The sequence below is a fragment of the Dreissena polymorpha genome, chromosome 1 (genome assembly GCF_020536995.1).
Source record: "Dreissena polymorpha isolate Duluth1 chromosome 1, UMN_Dpol_1.0, whole genome shotgun sequence".
In the NCBI taxonomy this organism is placed as follows: Eukaryota; Metazoa; Mollusca; class Bivalvia; order Myida; family Dreissenidae; genus Dreissena; species Dreissena polymorpha.
This window is the reverse complement of record NC_068355.1, coordinates 136,808,510-136,828,896: the sequence shown is the minus strand read 5'-3', so window position 1 is coordinate 136,828,896 and position 20,387 is coordinate 136,808,510. Positions and strand designations below refer to the sequence as shown.

The window sequence follows — 20,387 nt, the reverse complement described above, 5'->3', positions numbered from 1 at the left end:
GCCATTTTTTTTTCTTCTTTATAAACTACCGGAAAACAGCACTTTCCCAATAAGAAAAAAACTACACATTTCCCAATTGCTGTCAAAAAAAAACACCAAATGAATGTTTCTGAAACAAAAAAAGAATATTCAAAATAAAATGAAACATTTAGTTAGTTTCCCTATGCAGCTCTATAGGTTGAACCAAAGTAAATATAAATATAAAATTGACAACTTGACAACAATAAGTTATAAATTTTTAAGTATTTGGGACAACAAAATCAAATACACCAATTTCCCAATAGGAATTATTCATGACACAATTTTTTTCAATTTCAGGGTTTTACGCGCACAATTTTCCCAATTTGACTAGTATCTGTACTTTAACCAATTGGGAAAAACAATCACTGGAATCAAAACAAATGCTCCCATGATATGCATTCATTGTCAACAGCATAAAAGGTCTACATAAAACTTTTTAAAACCAAATTACATCGGAGAGTCAGTTCTACTAACGTCCTGATAATGCATATTTCATATTGCCGTAACAGGCCATAAATAATAGTTCATCTATTTGTTTTTAGTCAGTTTATATAAATACACTGGGTTATGCTTAAAAAATACATACATGTATCATCTCCTTTTACAAAACGTTTTGCATTAAAAACCAATACACTAATTTATATACATGTATCTCAATTGATAAAGATGTTTTTTTTACTCTTATTTGTTGAAAGATAAAACTTATAAAATGTATCACCCTCAATGTTACTATATCCATCATAATCTGTGTGAAGAAATAAATATATCATAATATAAAAGCTTCAGAGAATTATTTTTTTCAAAGTTATGTTCAGAACCTCATTGAATATTAAAATGGATACTATTAACACAACAGACATGGTATATATAGTAACTTAATGACAATATAATTTTAATGTGAGAAATACCAACCAATCATTTTATAGAGCAGGAACAGGATCAATTTGGGCAGGTCTTGTTATCTGGGAGACCAGTATATATTTAAAAGCAAGTAGCAGTGTCAACAATAAACACTTGGGAAACCATTACAATTTGATGGCAAAGCAACATTTTCTGAAAATGGTTTGCTTAGCAAAGAACCTGGATTTTTTGCCAAGGCTTCTATGAACTTGAAATTTGAGTTATTAAATACGTAATGATGAATTCTCCGGATGAAAGATAATAAACTTAAACCATGTAAATGTTTTACCATAAGATTGACAATTATTTTGTTTATACATTTAAAGACACACAACTTATTTGGCATAGTAAAATAAGAATTAATAAGAAACATATTTTATCTATGCCAATTAAAATATATCTGGTGGTAACAAGGTAGAAATCTGTCTTTTTTGCGCTTTAAAACTTAAAAATAAACGCGTTTGTCGAAATGGACGTATACGTCTAGAAATCCTACTTTTTGTTTTAAAAGCAGTACTGTTTGAACAAAAAAAAATAACTTGCAAACTAGGCTATAGATTAAATTTTATCTATGCAAACTAGAATATATATGGTGGTTACAAGATAGAAATCTGTCTTTTTTGCGCCATAAAACTTAAAAAGAATGGCGTTTGTCGAAACGGACGTATACGTCTAGAAATCCTACTTTCGGTTTTAAAAGCGGTACTGTTTGAAAAATAATAAATAACTTGCAAATTAGGCTATAGATTTAATTTTATCTATGCCAATTAGAATATATATGGTGGTTACAAGATAGAAATCCGTCTTTTTTGCACTATAAAACTTAAAAATAATCGCGTTTGTTGAAATTGATGTATACGTATAGAACAGGCTTCCTGAAAAGTCCCCAAAAATGCCTGTCAACCGGACAGGCTGATGAAAAAGTTAGCCTGTCCGGACAAAAATTCACCTGACCGAACAGCATGAGTTTATAATTAAATAACTAAGTAAAGTTTATCTCATATTTATTGCAATGTGCAGCCTGGGTATAAGTACACTTGATAAAGTAAAACAAAACACTTGCGTGGTTTAGTGATTACAGTGTATGATGGACAACAGCTTTAAATTCTAGTCAGACTCAAAGGAAAATATATATTTTTATAGGGATCGGATGCATGTAATAGGCTATTTTATCAGATTTATGTCTGAGGACAAGAAGGCCTCACATCAACATGCTTAATTTACGAAGAATTTCAGGGGATTGAAAAGAATCGTGTTTAACTCACATGTTTAACTCGCAGATTTCAACAAGTCTCTGCTCATGTGCATTCTTGGTTCCGAAGTAAACAGTGATGTTTCCATAATCCCGTTTAAATGTTTACAGTTTTGCTTCATATTGATTGTTCTGGCACAGTAATATGTCAGACCAATGAAATTGACGTTGTCAAAAACAAAAACAAAGGGAGAGCACTCTTAAGAACTAGTGATGCATTAGTGTTCTTAATCACAAAAAGGCTACAAATTCACGAAAATAGTGATTTTCATGGGGGAGTTTTCGTTCTTTTGGCAAGTATTTTACTTTCCGGTAGTTAGTCATAAAATTTTGTGCCTGTCACAAGGACCGGCGATATTAGAAACTTCGCCAGACCATAAAGAATTTTGCCGGAAAGACTGGCGGTCCGGCCTTTTCAGGAAGCCTGATAGAAATCCTCGGTTTTAAAGTTTGCAAATTACTTGATATTTAGGCTATAGATTTAATGGCAATTTTGCACTTTCAAATTGCATCTATATGAATTGATTAAGGTTCATGTAGAGGCGTCATTTTGAAAAATGTGGGACCCCTAGCATTGAACTCAAATTTGACTAAAGGAGGAGTGCCACATTGAAAATGTATACATATATGCTTTAAAGGATGTTTTTCCTTCAAACTGCTACCAATTTTGTACATCAACTTATCATAACATCCACAAAATCAATCAAAATACAAAGCGATTTTAAAAATAAAATATACATTATTTTCAAAAATCAGAATCATGTTTATTCCACGTATTTCGGCAGAAAATTATATAACTAGTGATTAATATCGACATTGGCGAGGGCAAGTTACGCTTAAATAGTAAAAAAAGTTTACATATCTAGAAATATCAAAACTCGAACACATGTCATTTCATCACCATGGGGGCAGCAATTTTTAAATTAATAAAATAGAAAGAAACATGCTAAAAACTCACTCATCGCCTAATTGACATTCCAAAGGGTTGACGATGACAAATGCATTGGATTGTAATCTTTCCGTTGATGTTTGCAAATTGCACGATCAGACCTCATAAACACTCAAAAGAATAACTATGTAAGAAGCATTTCACCAATGTTTACAATCGTGTTCGAATCACATGTACTATATTATTGCGCATAAAATAGTACGCTTACAGACTGACAGAAAGATCGATACGAAACTCCGTTCAACTCATCACGGTATACTATTCTATTGATAATATATAATAATACATCGCTTTAACAATCTAAAAGTAGAAATTATTCTTTTAAACGGAGTTTTAAATAACGAAAGTGAAAACAACGGAAGTTGGATGGATATTCTGTGAGATGCACTTCGGCTCCAGAAAAACAATACAAATAAACTAAAAAAGACGTGTGGGGGACAATTTTCAGCTGGAAAATATTGGAAATAGGGTAAGTGATGATATCTCTACGTGGTCATTTCTGTTATTTAGTGCAATCTCTTGCTGATTAATGTTAATAGTTGTTTTACTAGTTGCCACCCAACTGTCAAAATAAGTATGTGTTTTCTCAGGTATGTGTTTACACATACCCGGTTTTCTCACCACTGCACGTGGTTTCGACTGATTTGTTTTGCACGTTTTTCTACGGAGCACAGCGATGGCCACGCTTTCAAAATGTTAGAAGGAATCGAAATATAAAATCAATCTGTTTGCCAATTTCTTTATATTCCTTTACAATTTTATATGTCGTCTGCAATCTATTTCAAATTGAGATGGTTTAAAATTTGCAATTTGGTTGAGAGGTAAAAAACAAACTTGTTAAGCCTTTGAAATAGAATTGTGACTTATTAGCCACCATACCTGGATTTTTTAAAAGTAGTTACGTTTAAGTTATTTTTAGAACTTTGTTTAGGAAATTTATCCAAAAAAGGCAGTTGAATAAAAACTCATTTGTTGTTTTCTGACAATAATTTTTGGTGAAATGTTGCTAACATGTCCTTGTATATGTATATAGCTTTGTATTTATTCAACTTAAGGTAGTGCATATCCTTACTAACTTTAGATTGAGATTTTGTAAATTAGTGTGAAAATGTATTGGTTTTAAACCAAAATATGAATAAAGCACACAAATATTGAATGTCAAAAATATGTTTATGTTATTCAATCCGTCTTAAGTTTTAAAATGATACATAGTTTGACCATATTGTACCACATTAAATGAAGAACGAGAGCGCCGATGGCGTTAAAAGCATAGGTGCAAGATACAGGGAAGAATGGCGTCACGTGGTATAATGTATTTCGATATCGCCATCCGCGAATTTCTCAAATCAATAATTTCAAACAATTACTGACTATTTAAATAGATAATCTTTCCATTTACATCAGTGTTCAGGCCCGTACCCAGCCCATGGGCCCAGGCCCCCCCAGCTGGCTGTCGAACTATGATTTTTTTTAATGATCGGCCCACTGCAATTTTTTCTCTCGTGCAAGGGCCCACAGTACACTTTCCCTCAAAACAAAAGAGCAGCTATGTTTTATTGTCCCTGATAAACAAGGGGATTAACGCTTGCCAATCGAGATAAGCCTCTAGGCAGTGTTTTCTTATCGCCTTGTACACACATCCCCGATCAGTCCCCCATTGTGATCATGAATGCTTCATCTATCGATGGTTGATGAAACATGTATTTTGATAACTGCAGCGAAGGGAAGCAACTGCTACAGGAGGTCGTAGACTATGGTCTGATAATTGCCGACGCAGGTTTTTTTCCTTCTTTGAGAAGGCCCTAGACGTATTTTTCTCTTCTAAAAGTTTAATTGTTCTTTTTTTAAACCTTTTATTGGGAATTTTTAGGTCCCAATATATACTTTTTGCATTGAGAATAGGGCCCTGAATTTGAACCGGAACAAAAACACTGACAAAGGTATTAAAACTGCGTATTTATAATTTTTGAAAGGAAATCACTGAAAAAGACTACGATGAGATAGTTAACATGTTTGTTTAAAAGAAAAACAGATTAATAAATTTGCCAAGCAACAGATAAGAATTTGGCAGAATTCAGTATTTAAAATAATTGAGTACCGAGAATTGAGTAATATTAGCCTATTAATGGCTCGTTGGAAAAAAAAATGAAAATTGAATCAACAAATCGATCTCATTATATAAGTTAACCTGATCCAGTGTAGAAAAATATTGTATAATTAAATTATCTATTTCCTTGAATTTGTTTGAAAACAGTAAAATATGTTAAATTGATTATTAAAGACTTTCATTTTTTCCCCAAAAAATAAGCCGTTTTGCGCAATTATTTTCCTCATAAAAAGCAAGGTCTTTCCCAAAAAATCAGATTAAAAAAAACCTGTGATGTTATTGATTTGTGAAAAAAATGGTGGAAGCAATACGAGAGTTGATGTGGATAATCGTCAGTTTAAACCTGTAAGTTCCGGAAATCTAAAGCTTTTAATATTGTTGTGAATTCACACCAATGTTTAAAGCTTAAGACTTCCGAAATGTGCTGATTTACTTGTTATATTCCATTAATTCATATCACAAAATACGGTTTTTATAAGCATTAAAATTCACCTTGCAAAGTGCGAAATTAAAAAAAGAATATATATAGGGAGGGGCGACCCGGTTGGGCCCCCCCAGTAAAAAAATCCTGGGTACCACGGCCCTGGTGTTTGAAACGCTTATGAAAAATAATTACCCAAGCCTTTTAAAATTTAAGCATGGCCAGATCTGTAGCGAACTATTCTTTTCACAAATGAAAATAGACGCTACCCTATTTGTCTGCGTCAAGAATTTGTCGTAAAACTTGTGGTAAGCGTTAGATGCAGACGTGCACAACAGATTGAGTTCTGAATACAGATTTCTGAATGCAGATTTTTATAGAAACTCCTCACAGAAGTTACTTCCCTTGCTTCGCCCGGTCAGTAACTTCTAGTATAAGGGAGGCCACTGCGTAGGAGATTGAGATTTATAGTGCAGATAGAATTGTTTTACGAACGAAATTTGTTTTAGGTTATAAGAAGATTTTTTAACATAAAACGGTCTTATAAAAATTCACTAAAAACGGTGTCAGCAATATTCTTGGAAGAAAACGTTAGAAAAACGTTTCCAAAAAAAAAATTGTAAGAATGACCATATACTAAATTAAACAGATATTTCGTCTGATTTTTAATCAGGTAAGGCTTCATAAAGGGCAACCGATCGATGTGGATTTTCGAAATGTGGTATATACCATAAGCATAGGTGCGTAAACGCACCTATGCTAAAAACCAAAGCGAAGTTTTAATGAAGTTTATCCCCCCCCCCCATGAACCTTAACCCTTTCCCTGATAGACCCCTTATCTGATTTGCCACCCCAGGCCAATACCAGTCCTGCTGTTCTGATAACAGTGACTCCATATACATCTGATAAGCCTGACTACATCATCTCAATAGGGTTATTTGGAAAATATTGGAAAATTTCTTAACTGTTACACCTGTCTTGTTTAGGCTTAATTTTCACTTAGTTCCTTGCATTTCACATCATTTGTGTCAATGTAAATATTGTAGAGAAATAAATTCTCCTTCCAACCATATAAATTTTAAGTTTGTATTCTAAACAACGCATGATGTTAAATGAACAACAAAGCCACACTTTTTTCAAGTAAAACATAATTGTATTCAGTGTTTTATTGACAATAAATACTGAAACATAAGGCGGTTAATCTTTTGATTTGTCGGCATTTTGTTTCATTCCAGGCTCCATGCAGTTTTCAGATCATAATCTCTGTGCTTTATTACCCGAACTCATTAGTTTCTGGACACGTGTGCTACTGAAAAAAGCCACCGGGATTGCGTTTTATGGCCCAAACAAGCACAAAGTGTCTAGTATCCCGTGTGTTTTATCCCTAAATATTAGATAAGCACGTGCACTATTAATTATTATGTTGGTCAGTACAAAAGGCCTACTGAAAACTGCCGACTGCGTCTTTGTTTTATTGCTCAATCAAGCAGCGATAATCCAATATCCTGTGTATTACAATAACACAAACTTTAGATAAACACGTGTTGTCTGCCAAAACAATAATTGTATACGTCAGTTAACATGTCGAAGTAATTCTCGTATATGATCTCGGAAACGGGACTTGCTTTAAACATTAACCATTACGATATTAATTTTCATAAGATTTGCTAAAAACAAATGGGAACCAAACAAACATACACAGACAACACAAAATATTAATAATTATGACAAATTAAATGGAAAAAAAACGTTGGTTTATTTTTGAAAAATCACTTTACTTTCTCCCAATTTCCAGAAAATGACTTGTACATGTTGCATAAAATCTAAATATAGATGACGCTGTTAATTGATTGTTGTAAAAGAATATGAACTGTACACTGCACTTTGCGTGCAATCAGATACAGTACAATAATTGTTGCAATATTGAAGGAACTAAATTATGAAAATGATACAGTGTTTATTACTTTTATTTTATTCAGGAAAATGTCAAAATCATTTGCGAAAAACCCCGATACTCAAATAGAAATTTACTACGAAGCTTTTACAATGTTGTCGGCGCTACGCAGTTTTTGTGTATAAATAAATACACCCACGCCAATTTTCGCGCGCATTTTGTCAAGACCAACACTGGACACGAAAATATCATGGGCATATACATGTATTTATTTTCTGCTACAATTTGTAAAAGGACATGAACTGTACACGATGCGCGCACACCACATTAAGTTATTTACGCGTGTTGGACTATCCTTGTCCCGATTGGACACCTATTTCATCAAATCTTTAAATAGAAACATATGCCAAAATTCATTTGATACTTTAGAAAAATGTTGGATGTCTGTGTTAATGAGTTTTCTTGAGCACTTTTGTCGTCAATATTAATCAGAATTTGCATTTGAAAATGGACATTGGGAATATACGGGATTATGGGGTAATGGATAGACACGGCCAAATTCGCATGTATGCGGTAATCGATAGAGACGGTAATAAACGCATGTATCGGGGAATCGATAGACTCGGGATTATACGCATCTTTCGGGGAAAGGGTTAACATGCATTTCAATTCAAGGTGTGTGGCTTTAAGGTTGGAAAAAATAAATGCTGCGCACAATTTCATCTACGTAACATAAATATTAAAAAGAAATAATCTAAATGTGTGGGTGAGAACACTATTCTTGAGTTACCTTGGTTATGGATTGAAACCCTGCACCAGCTGCACATTTCCTCCCTCATTGTCTTACTTAACTCTTCAGCAATTGACCAGTCGCCAAATTATCGATCGCTTCGCCCACATAGTCACGTGGTCTAGTGATTAGAAAACTCCGACAAGCAGATGGCAATTATAGCGCATTACGTGAGTGAAATACTATACTTGTAACGATGTATCATGCTCTTTTTATTAAAGCCGCACACTAAACTAAACTGCTTTGTACAACTTTAATACAATCATAAATGCTTTAGAGAGAAATGGCGTAATCAAAATTAATGAGTTAACTATCAGAAACGTTTCTGATACATATTATAGGAAGTTGATGAAAAATCAGTGGTAAAAATGAGCATTTATTTCATATTGATTTTGAACTTGTATTAAAATCGTCTGGCAGTGAATCCGGTTGCTATTCATATATAATTTTGAAAATATTTTTATTAAATGCAAATGGCACATCCATATCATGATGGGTTTTTGTTTATTAAAAATATTTAGATCTTTGTTTTATTGTGTTATTTTTAAAAAGACACCAATTTTTTAAATTAAGATATAAATTAAATTTTGATTGTAACCATAATATAATACAGGCCTTATTTCGTGGTTTCATTAATATATCTAATATGCATTTTTATTTCATTTATGTTGAATGGGAATCTGCTACATTTCACTATCGAAAAATGAAATTTTGGTATTACGGTGCTGTTCACGAACATTAGAATTGAATACATTTAGCATATTATGCATTTGTTTATTTATAGCAAGATGGCCCTTATATGTTAATTGCAATTTTCACATTTCTCCCCGTATCAATATAGGCCTATGTTGTATTAGAAATGTTGTTGTTGATGTTGTTGTTAGGCCTTACATTTTACACTTGAAGTCGCTTTAAGCTAGCTAAGCCGTGTTGAAATCAGCTTTTTGTTGTTTTAACTTTAGTTAAAACAATATTCAAGTTAACAATTTATAATGATTTCCATTGTTTATGATCCACAGAAAATAAATATATAATTGGAAATCATTTAAGTAATTAAATATTTCTTTTCTTCTGTACAGTACCTAACAATGTCTTAATGTTCATTCATTCTGAGATCCACGCAACATACTGTTATTTATTAATCATCGACAATTACGCTGAGTTTAATAAGCATGTGTGGCAATTATTATGTTGCCCAAACTGCTTAACAATATTGTGCATCAAACGGTATAATCGTTTTATAGAACACACACCTGGTGTGGTTAAACTATGTATTGTGTTTGTTTTCTCATTACTCGTTCATATGTTCAAGAAATAAACATAAAATAATAACCTTTTATAAAGTATGTATAGCACCTACAATTTTGAATAATGATCGAACAGTAATGATCATGCATTTGATATAAAATCTGTGTAAACTCTTAAAAATTACGTCCATTCCATATGTACAACACGCTTTGTTTGTCGGACAAAATGGCGGCCAGATAAGCGTTGCTGAGGGGTGTGTGAAAAATCGATATCTGATTGGCTGAACGACAAAATGTGGGCGGATTTGGCGACTGGTCAATTTAGGATAGTGATGGTAGGCTTTGCAATGACTCATGACCTTTCAAAATACTACATTAGCTTAAAACTTTAGGTGCTAGAACTTAAAGGTTTCAATAAAATACTTTTTAAACTTGCCAGTTATGTATACCTTTCTAGCAGATCGTTTAGTTCTTGATCGCAAAGCCCTTCCTTCTGCAAAATTCGAAAGTGAAAGTTGACTTCCTGTAGAATTCCCCACTGCCCAAACAGGTGGCGAATCGGTTATTTTATCAACGAGGCCTTTCCGTGCCATATAATATAACTGTACATTGACGGATTTTTTAGGTACACGTAAGCTTTGTACTAGTTTGGTCAAACTTTCGGCTTTCTTAGGTCTCATGTTTAAAATTCGTAATATTTTGTTCTGCAAGACTTTGTCAGCCATGTTTATTGTTTGGTTCTCGGCAGCCTTCAGTGTGGTTACCATTCGTACAGTAGAACAAAACGGATAATTGGACTAAACGGTCTAGGAGACGAAACTACCAAGACCAGTTGGGCAATTTTCTTTTTATGTCCCCCACTATAGTAGTGGGGGACATATTGTTTTTGCCCTGTCTGTTGGTCTGTTGGTTGGTTGGTTGGTTGGTTGGTTTGCGCCAACTTTAACATTTGCAATAACTTTTGCAATATTGAAGATAGCAACTTGATATTTGGCATGCATATGTATCTCATGGAGCTGCACATTTTGAGTGGTGAAAGGTCAAGGTCATCCTTCAAGGTCGAAGGTCAAATATATGGGTCAAAATCGCTCATTTAATGTACACTTTTGCAGTATTTCAATATTCAAGATAGCAACTTGATATTTGGCATGCATGTGTATCTCATGGAGCTGCACATTTTGAGTGGTGTAAGGTCAAGGTCAAGGTCATCCTTCAAGGTCAGATGTCAAAAATATGTGGCCAAAATCGCTCATTTTATGAGTTCTTTTGCAATATTGAAGATAGCAACTTGATATTTGGCATGCATGTGTATCTCATGGAGCTGCACATTTTGAGTGGTGAAAGGTCAAGGTCAAGGTCATCCTTCAAGGTCAGAGGTCAAATATAGGTGGCCCAAATCGCTTATTTTATGAATACTTTTGCAATATTGAAGATAGCAACTTGATATTTGGCATGCATGTGTATCTCATGGAGCTGCACATTTTAAGTGGTAAAAGGTCAAGGTCAATGTCATCCTTCAAGGTCAAATATATGGGTCAAAATTGCTCATGTAATGTCAATTCTGCAATATTGAAGCTAGCAATTTTATATTTGAAATGCATGTGTATCTCATGAAGCTGCACATTTTGAGTGGTGAAGGGTCAATGTCAAGGTCATCCTTCAAGGTCAAACATCATATAGGAGTCAAGGTCATCCTTCAAGGTCAAACATCATATAGGGGGACATTGTGTTTCACAAACACATCTTGTATTGTCATGTTTTATAAGTAAACTTGTCCCTGTTTACTATAATTATGTTGTAGAGAGTTTACTGGATTTGATTTTTATTAACAATAATTCATTGTTTGATTCGAATTAACAAAATATATATTCTTCTCTCTTACAGCTATCACCAAATTTTGGAACTAAAAGGGACATACAATGTAATTGATGTTATAACCCCAAAATATAGTCTCTTATGCATAATCCCTCTAATAATTCATATATTTATCAAGTACAAATGAAATATTGATATAACTGTTTAAAATAAACACAGATACAATCACATTTAAAAAACAACAACAACCTGAGCCTCTGTTGAGATTTAAATTTCAAACTAAAATGAGTACACACATCAAATACACTTTGTCGGAGCTCTTCATTACTGGTATCAATGATTGATATGCACTTCATAACAATTGCTCAGCTACAATTAATTGTCATGGGCCCAATAAGTGTCCTTGGACTGACTGTTGATACAAAATCTAGCTATGTGTAAAGCAATTATGCACTCTGGTAACGTGCTAAGCTCATTCCCTGCCGATTCCGGGCGGAACATTTCATACAGGTGTCTGCTATAAAGTGAAAAAAGGTTTCATGGTCTCAATAGAGTGGTTGCATTAAGTGAGCATATTCACATAACTACAACCAACAACTGAATGAACAAGCCTATGAAGTGCCATTTTTACATATGGTAAAATCAAACAAATTATTATTTACTAAAGATTAAGCTTAAGAATATTCGTAACAAATGAGCTTGGTACACGTAACACATATACTGTAAGCTAGTTCCAATAATCACAATAACTTATCCTTTCAAATCTAGAGGTCAATCGTGGAATTCTTGTAAACAATAAAACATTTTGGAACACTTACAAACGTATATGATTAATACAATCAGTGTTCCCACTGGCGATTGCCATAGTTGCCAAAGGCAACAAAAACGCAAAAATGGTGGCAGTTTTTCTATATTGGTGATTTTATAAGACATTTATCTTGTTTAAGAAGATACAAGTCTCAATGACTGAACACCAAATGACAACAACTTTTTAAGTGGCAAAAATTAGTGACAACAAGATTGTTTGAGCCAGCAGGAACTCTGCCAATAAGCTTTGATTCGATGTCGGTCTTCATCAGAAGGAAACAGTTTGTATTGCATCATAACAGAGAAGGGCAATTTGTATTGTAACTTACAGCAACATTAAGGTTACCTAATTTTATCTTGACAATAAAAGGCCAGTTTTGTTAAGATGTGATGCCATCTCAAAAATATATGAAGTTTATAGACATTCAGATTGTATTTAATAATAACATTCGGTCAATTCATGGCTCAAATAGTGAACTGCATGAATGAAATTCTGAGTCATCATATCCAAAATTATTTTTGTATTGTACTGGAGGTTTTCATTCTTGCTGTAAGTTGAGAATGTGTAAACTCTTCACTTAAAGTTTGGGGAATCAATCTTATTACAGTCATAAACATACAAAATCTTATGTTATTTAAAAGTTCTGTACACAGATACAAGTTTATGTTTAAGCCTGTTTCTTTATCTTTTTTCATTGAAAAATAATCAAGAACAACAACAAAACAAAACAAACACAGCATGATTATCTGCTATAAAATATTTATTTTTATATTTATTAAACAATGCAATTGCACAGTACCCATGACATTATATACATTATCATTAACACTCAACATTACGCAAACCGGTATATACATGTATATTTGATGTGTATATACATGTTTATTTGATGTGTATACACAAAAATAGTAGTAAAATAGCATATTTGTAATCAGGAAATGCTTATGTAGTAATTAAGAAAACTGGCAACAAAGTTCCATAAAAACCATCAAAATTCATATTAAACTATTTAAACTATTTTTTCTAAAACTGAATAACAAAGAAAGTATTAAAAAAAAATAAAACAAGACTTGTCTTAACTAAAAAACATCTCAAATGTCAAACCATTTTTGTTACCTTTTTGCACCAATGGGGCGAACAATGACAAAAATATTGTATCAATTATGTCATAAGTTTAAATCTATTTTGCAATTAAAGTAGATGCTGTTACTCAGATTTGTTCATAAAGATGTACCATTAAATGCAAGCTAGATAATATAAATAGGTGTATCAAATCTTGGACATATAAACTCTAAAGAGATGAATACAAGATTAGATAGAACAATTAACTTGCATTTGGAAAACTACTGGTAAGTATTAATAATATAGATCAATACTCTCACTATAGTTACCAATAACCAACCTTTCAAGAAAAAATAAAGTAAATAAATTCATAATGTCAGAATACATGAAAATACTAATGGAATAAATGGGAATGAATACAGTCATACAATCCATGGAAACGGTTTAAATTATAAAACATATACTGGAATGGAAGATTACATTAAAGGAATGACTAATATATGGTAATCATATACATGTGTATGCAGTATGAAGCAATTTATAAAAACAAGAGGACTATGCTGGTCCTAGAGCACTCACCTGATATCAAATTATACTACTTGTTGAAAACTTTATCTGATGACTTTATTTTTTCTCCAAGCAAAACAAATTTATTTAGAACTTTGCCTAGATAATGACAAGATAAAAACTCTGACCAAGTTTCATTCAGATAAAGTTGTAAATGTGGCCTGATTCGTGAAAACAAGGTTTTAATAAGATTTGACCTGGTGACCTAGTTTTGGGATTCATGTCTGTTGTCTACCAGATTCTAACTTAGTCTATATATTATCCAGACAAACATCAATATTGGAATACAAGAGTGGCCTCTAGAATGGTAATGAGCTAAAAATAGACGCCGCACACAGCACAGTGATGGACGCAGAACATAGGATGATCCCAATATCTCACCTTGTGCACTTTATGCTCAGATGAGCTTAAAATCATAAAGTACACCTTTCATCACATTAGCTTTGTAGTAGAACTCAAGAATTACAATAATCTGCATTTGCCTCCATTTGTTACTAGCAATAGTTGCAAGCCCAAGTTCAAAGAAAAATCAATGCATTTTGAAAGTTAATTTACTTTTTCTTAAGCAGGATTTACATTTAACAAGCAAATTCGTTGAATTGATATCCCCGCCAATATGCATCTGGAAACAAGTGTTTGACACTCAAAAAAGCATTTCTAGATACAAAGGGCCATAACTCCGTTATTATCCAATGGCGTACAATGCCATTTGGGGTGCATCATCCTCTTATCTATATATATACTCATACCAAGTTTCAATGAAATCTGCCAAAGCACTTCCAAGATATGGCTCCAGACACAAAAGTGCCGGATGGACGGAAAGACGGACGGACAGACGGACGGACAACGCCAAAACAATATCCCTCCGCCTATGGCGGGGGATAATAATTTATCTGTTCCAAAATGCTAGTTAATAATTTAATATACTCTCCTGTGAACATTACAGATCCAGTACTCAATTGTTTTAAATAATAATTATTTAACAGCACAAGCAACAATTACAAAAAGTAGCACAAATATTAATTTGTTTATTTTTGAAAAAATTAAGGCTTTTAATAAGTTCTTTAAACGCAATTTATGTGTTCCAAATCCATTTTTATGCTATAGGAAGGTTAAGAAAAACATAATGTGTTTTGTTGTTTAATTTAAACATAACATCGCTAATAGTAGACTAAGAATATACAAACATGAATGATTGGTAAACATCTGGATAAAAAGTGTATGCATAAAATTCACTCCAACATGCAGCACTGTCACAAAAAGCACAATCTTGTGGTATTTTGTGGTATTCTTTCACAGATAATTTACAATAAAACTAACAAAATGACTTGTTTTCTTTTTAAATATTTTGATTTAATGAGGAATATAATAGTGTTTAAATTTCCCCTAATTTAAGATAAACATTCCCCTTAGTATTGTTAAATTACAATAATGTATAATGTTTAAAGCAAATTAACAAACTAGAATTCAGATTTACATGAAAAATAAAACAATTTAACAATTACCATTTATTTCCCCATGCCAATTTCTCCTAAAATTCACAAAACAGGGCTGTGAACCTTTCCTGCAAATAAACATTAAAAGGCAAGCATGGCAACATATTAACTAAAAGTATCTTTTTGTTTCTATGAAACTTCATTTCAACCTCGACACAACGCACTTCAAAATTTTAACAGGTTACATTAATTAATTGCTTGATATAATTATATTGAAGCAACACATTTCAAGTTTACTATCGCAGTATAAAATACATTTCAACCAGTATATACTCACTTTGTTTATTAAAAGCTCTCTGCTAGCACACAGAAATATTTATTGTAAGAAACAAGGCTCTTGAATGGATTCCTTTTCCTAAATTAAAAAACAACAACAACTTCATACTCTATTATAAAGTGTCTTTTATAAATTAAATAAGGAATTAAAATACCAGACAAAAGTCTTAAAAAGAACAGTATAAAACTTTAAACCAACAAATATCAAAGAAGGTGTTCAGACTTTGAAATAAATAAATACAACTCAATGATGTAAATAATTTACACGCTTTCCATTAATATCAAATTTAAATTCAGATCCAGCCTGTAAATGAGAACAATTACAACACACTTAATATCCCATGTAATCACTGATTAGTAAACTTATTTTTTTTTATTTATCAGTAAAACATAGTTATAAAGGCAATTATATTTTAACAACCCAAAATAACTTTGTTCACTTACAAGTCTATACTTCGGATATATGATATATATTTCTTTGTTTTATCTTTGTTACAAAATTTCTTGACTAAATCTGGATTAGCTAGCATACTTGCTAAAATGATGCTAATAATTACACAATAACCAAGCTCTAGTGGAAGTTAAATTAAGTATGTTCAGATCAATTATGGAGCTAAGTCATACAGTGAAAAAAATAATTTTGCGCAAGAAGTAATTCAACAGTTTTAAAATCTTCTAATTCATATCACCATCAAGCATAGCAGCAAAAATTAATGGGGCTTAGGCTTCATAATACATGTTTGAGGCTCATTCAAAGATTCCAGCCCAGAAAACAAAATTTGTGCCTAGCAAGGTACAGGTTTTAAACCTAGACTTCAAAATTAGTCATAGCATTTCAACTCCAGATGAACCAGGATTCAAACTCAGACGTCAGGTTTGTTGTTGACCACTTATTGAATTTGAACCAGATGTCATGTTTTTGTTGTCTACCTCTTGACTTAAACCAAGATGTCAGGTTGTTGTTGGACACCTCTTCATTCGACCCAGATGCCAGATTTGTTGTTTGTGCTTTCAAGAATTCAAACCCAGATACTAGACTTGTTCTTAGCCAGATATCAGGATTTATACCGAGGCAAGAGGTTTGTTGTTTGCCACCTCTTGAATTTGAACCAGACACCAGATTTGTTGTTTGCCATCTCTAGGACTCAAACCCTAGTCCTTGGCCAAATCAGAATGTCCGGTTCAAGGTTTAAAACCCAGACATTAGTTTTTTCTAGGCCGGACATCCATTATTCAAACCCAGACCCCAGGTTTGTTATTGGCCACATCCAGTATGGTCAGGGGGTTGGAGAGTATTCGGGCGCGACTCCCGTGTGCGCTCATCTGTGACTTGACACCTCCCTCCAGAACCTTGAGGACTGCTGAAATCAGAAACAAAGATATTAGTTAGATAATAATTGAATAATAAATTGAGTGTTGAGTGGGCAACCATGAATCTTATTTAAATAGGTTAAGATGACACAACAGTTCCATGCTCATTTTAGTATCAGTCATATTTTTGGCTAAAAAATGTATTTAAATTTTATTGTGAAATCATTGTAGTTAAAATGTGGCTGAAAAAGAAACTTATGTTGCTTGTGTTTCGCACAGGAAACTAGACACATAAGTAAGGTAGTTTTGATTTTAAATTTTGAGTGAATTAAGGCCCATTATGTTTCATAAGTTTCTGGGAAAAAATGGCCTTATGCATCTGCTTAAAGCATTGTCCAATATCAGCCTATGCAGTCTGCAAAGATTTAACAGGGACAACACTTTCTGCTTAAACTGCATTTTCGTTTAGAAAAGACCTCCTTTAAACCAAAAATTCCATGAAAGCCATATAGTGTCACCCCTGATTAGCCTGTGAGGACTGCACAGGCTTATCTTGGATAACACTTTACCACATGCATTTTCCCCAAACAAGGCTCAATCTCGGTACTGAGTTCCAGAAACATCCTAACTTAAGTTTATCTAACACTCTTTTCCTTTCTTCTTCATGTTAAATGTGTGGCATATGCAGCATTACCACAAACATTTAAGTTGAGATATGTTTATGCCCTAAAGCAATACATAATCTCTTTATTTTTACTCTTTGACATTATTGGGATATTTTTCATATTTGCTAACATTCAATTATTAGGTTACTCATGCAGAAATACATTGACGAGAGCTTTCAATTTCACTGTTCATTTGCCAATAAGAATTGTTGTATGCACTGATTCACACCAATGCAAAATGTTTGATACAACAGCACAACATGAAGGGAGCAAAGACCTATCAATATACACATGTATATTGATAGGTCTTTGGAAGGGAGTGAATAGCCTACCCACCAAGACAGCAATAAGTTTTTCACAGCTTTATCACACATTCCCATTAATATTTTGCTGTTAAGTGGATACAAATTCAATTAGATGTATTTGTCTATAGAAAAATATTGAAGAAGCTAATTCCTAGATGAATACTGACATGGTTTAGACCCAGTGTAGCATAATTATTAGCTGGTTTTATAAATGACAGTTTGAAAATACATTCTAGGAAACACATGACCTAATGTTCTTATGATGAATTGAACAGTTTCTTATTTGACCTACAATATTAAATTTTAAAATAAAACAATTACCAATGTGCTTGTTTGTTGAACAAACAGAATCAAATATCATCATAATAAACATAAACAACAAAACATGTTTACAGCATTTGAAATTATGTTCTAAACGTAAGTATATTGAATTTTACAAAAAATCAAAAGTTCTTATGTCTAAGCAAAGTCCATTTAATATCATTGAAGTTAATAATATTTGACAATATTTGCCTGGAGATATTGAGAACCTTACAATATAAACTAATGCTAGATGATATGATATAATAAAGTTAACCCTTTACCACTTAGATAAGCATTTTGACGCTTTTGTAGTCCCTTAAAAAGTTGAATTTAATTAAAGACCCTTTTTTAAAACTAAATTCAAGTTTAAAAGGCTTCATTTCCAACCTTAAGATACTGATGAGCAGAAACAGCATAAAAGCTTAACAGACTTCGAGTAACTGGAATGCTGTTCTGGTTTTATCCTGTTTGCACATAGCCATTTTTACTTCACCTCTCAGTGGGAAAGGGTTAATGACTATCAAGAAAACACAAAACATTCAAAAAGAGAGCCACCACCTCCTAACATGCTGAGTTCTAATAAACTATTTAAAATACATCTTGAAACTAAAACATTTTGTCAAACTTTGAATGAGTTATTTGTTACAAAGAAGAATATCATATTTTATATTGGTCAAAACTATTGGCCAAAAAATTCCTGAAATCTGACATCTGATGGCATTTCTTAGGCATGGCTTCCTTTTTTGTTATAATGATTGCAAATACATTTTTTAAAACTTCTGGAGAGGATGTCACACTCTGGGATGCTTGTTGACCCTGTATTTAGGTCAAAAGGTCAATGAGTGCAATTTACTTTAAAAATTGAGGTAACATTGCCAAAATGGTGAAATATCAGATACTATGACTGATTTTAATCCTGAACTGACTTACATTTGATACTTGAAAGGTTATCTCATTTTAAAACTGATTTTGGCTTTTCATAAGTAGGTCAAAGGTCATCAAGTGCACTTTTATAACCCGTATGGAGCGTAAATTGAAGTGTATGCTGAAACCAACCAAAGATCCCTGAATTATATATTTGTAAGTAACTTTTCAATGAGAGAGGGATACTTTGATGATGAAAAGAGTATTTGTCTGTTGTATCTAAAGTGAATGTTCCTTACTTTGTAAATTACGTCACCTAAATTAAAAGAAAACACTGTTCATTTTTAGACTTTCAATACTTATTGCGTTTTATAATATGACAACTTTTTATAATAAGAACCAAAATTATTTCTTCATTATCCTATCAATACAATTACCAGACTTTAAACAATGAAAGTATAGTTACAAGTAAACATGTGTGATCTACTTTACAGTCTAAATATATATACATGTATTGTTTTATATGCATATTATGCTAAATAATATTTTAAATAAAAGATTTAAGCTAAAATAGTATACTCTAATGAAGTTCTTAAAACTGTACGTCAGAATGTTCATGTTCTAGTACAGATGCTGTTTCTACGGCTCTCCCTGAATTATCTGCGTTGAAAAGTCTTTGCATTAGCTTTCTGTCAGCCTTTAAAATCTTTGTCACTTTCTGCTTTTCACTGACTGTCTCCTTTTAGAGATATGCAAATGTTTTGGACTGCACCTTTTGAATAGGAGCATAAAATTTAACATTCTGCTCTTTCAGCCTTTTCTCTGCAAATTCCTTGAGTAATGTTTTACCTTGACTTTCACAGGTTAATTAATCATCTGTGATATCATTAGTTGCAACGTCCTTAGATGCTATTGAGAATAGTCTGTTATCCTCTTCATGCACTCCGAATATATCATATGATCCAATTTAAGTGCTGCATCATTTTCTTGAGGCACTCTTCCTCTGAAGAAACTCTCGGACAAGTTCCATCTGCTCTATTTTTTAATATTTCAATATTTTCGTCATCATCATTTTGATTGAACAATTTCATGGTACTATTGGAGATCTCAGATCTTACTGACCACGTAATACAAAACCTATCTCTTGCCTGGTCCTGTCTTATTATTCCAATAATAACTCCTGTTGTTTTTGGCCGAAAGGTACTCTGTTGAATGCTTTTTCCTTCAGCCTGACTACAAAGTTACCCTCAATAAACTCTTTGAACATTTCAGGTGCTGCATATTCTAATGCTTTATGTCTGCAAGATATAGAGGACCCCAACGGACATAGTTTG

The 20,387-nt window shown here is 32.8% G+C and overlaps 2 protein-coding genes across 7 annotated transcripts in view; both read right to left on the bottom strand.

Annotated features, from left to right (window-relative positions):
• Positions 1-10,320, bottom strand: part of LOC127851263 (uncharacterized) — a 36,939-nt gene extending 26,619 nt beyond the window's left edge. The window contains exon 1 of one of the 2 annotated variants that reach the window (XM_052384911.1): positions 10,031-10,320. In XM_052384911.1, coding sequence (XP_052240871.1) covers positions 10,031-10,306 — 276 coding nt within the window. In that variant the 5' untranslated portion in view covers positions 10,307-10,320. Of the gene's footprint in view, positions 1-8,334; positions 8,400-10,030 lie in introns of those variants that run through there. The other variant, XM_052384919.1, reaches the window with a different exon arrangement.
• Positions 10,321-14,110: 3,790 nt separating this feature from the next.
• The window catches only part of LOC127851275 (histone-lysine N-methyltransferase, H3 lysine-79 specific-like), a 171,549-nt gene continuing 165,272 nt past the window's right edge, over positions 14,111-20,387 (bottom strand). For all 5 annotated transcript variants that reach the window (XM_052384941.1, XM_052384962.1, XM_052384930.1 and 2 more), the window contains exon 4: positions 14,111-16,966. In XM_052384941.1, coding sequence (XP_052240901.1) covers positions 16,839-16,966 — 128 coding nt within the window. In that variant the 3' untranslated portion in view covers positions 14,111-16,838. The remainder of the gene's footprint in view (positions 16,967-20,387) is intronic.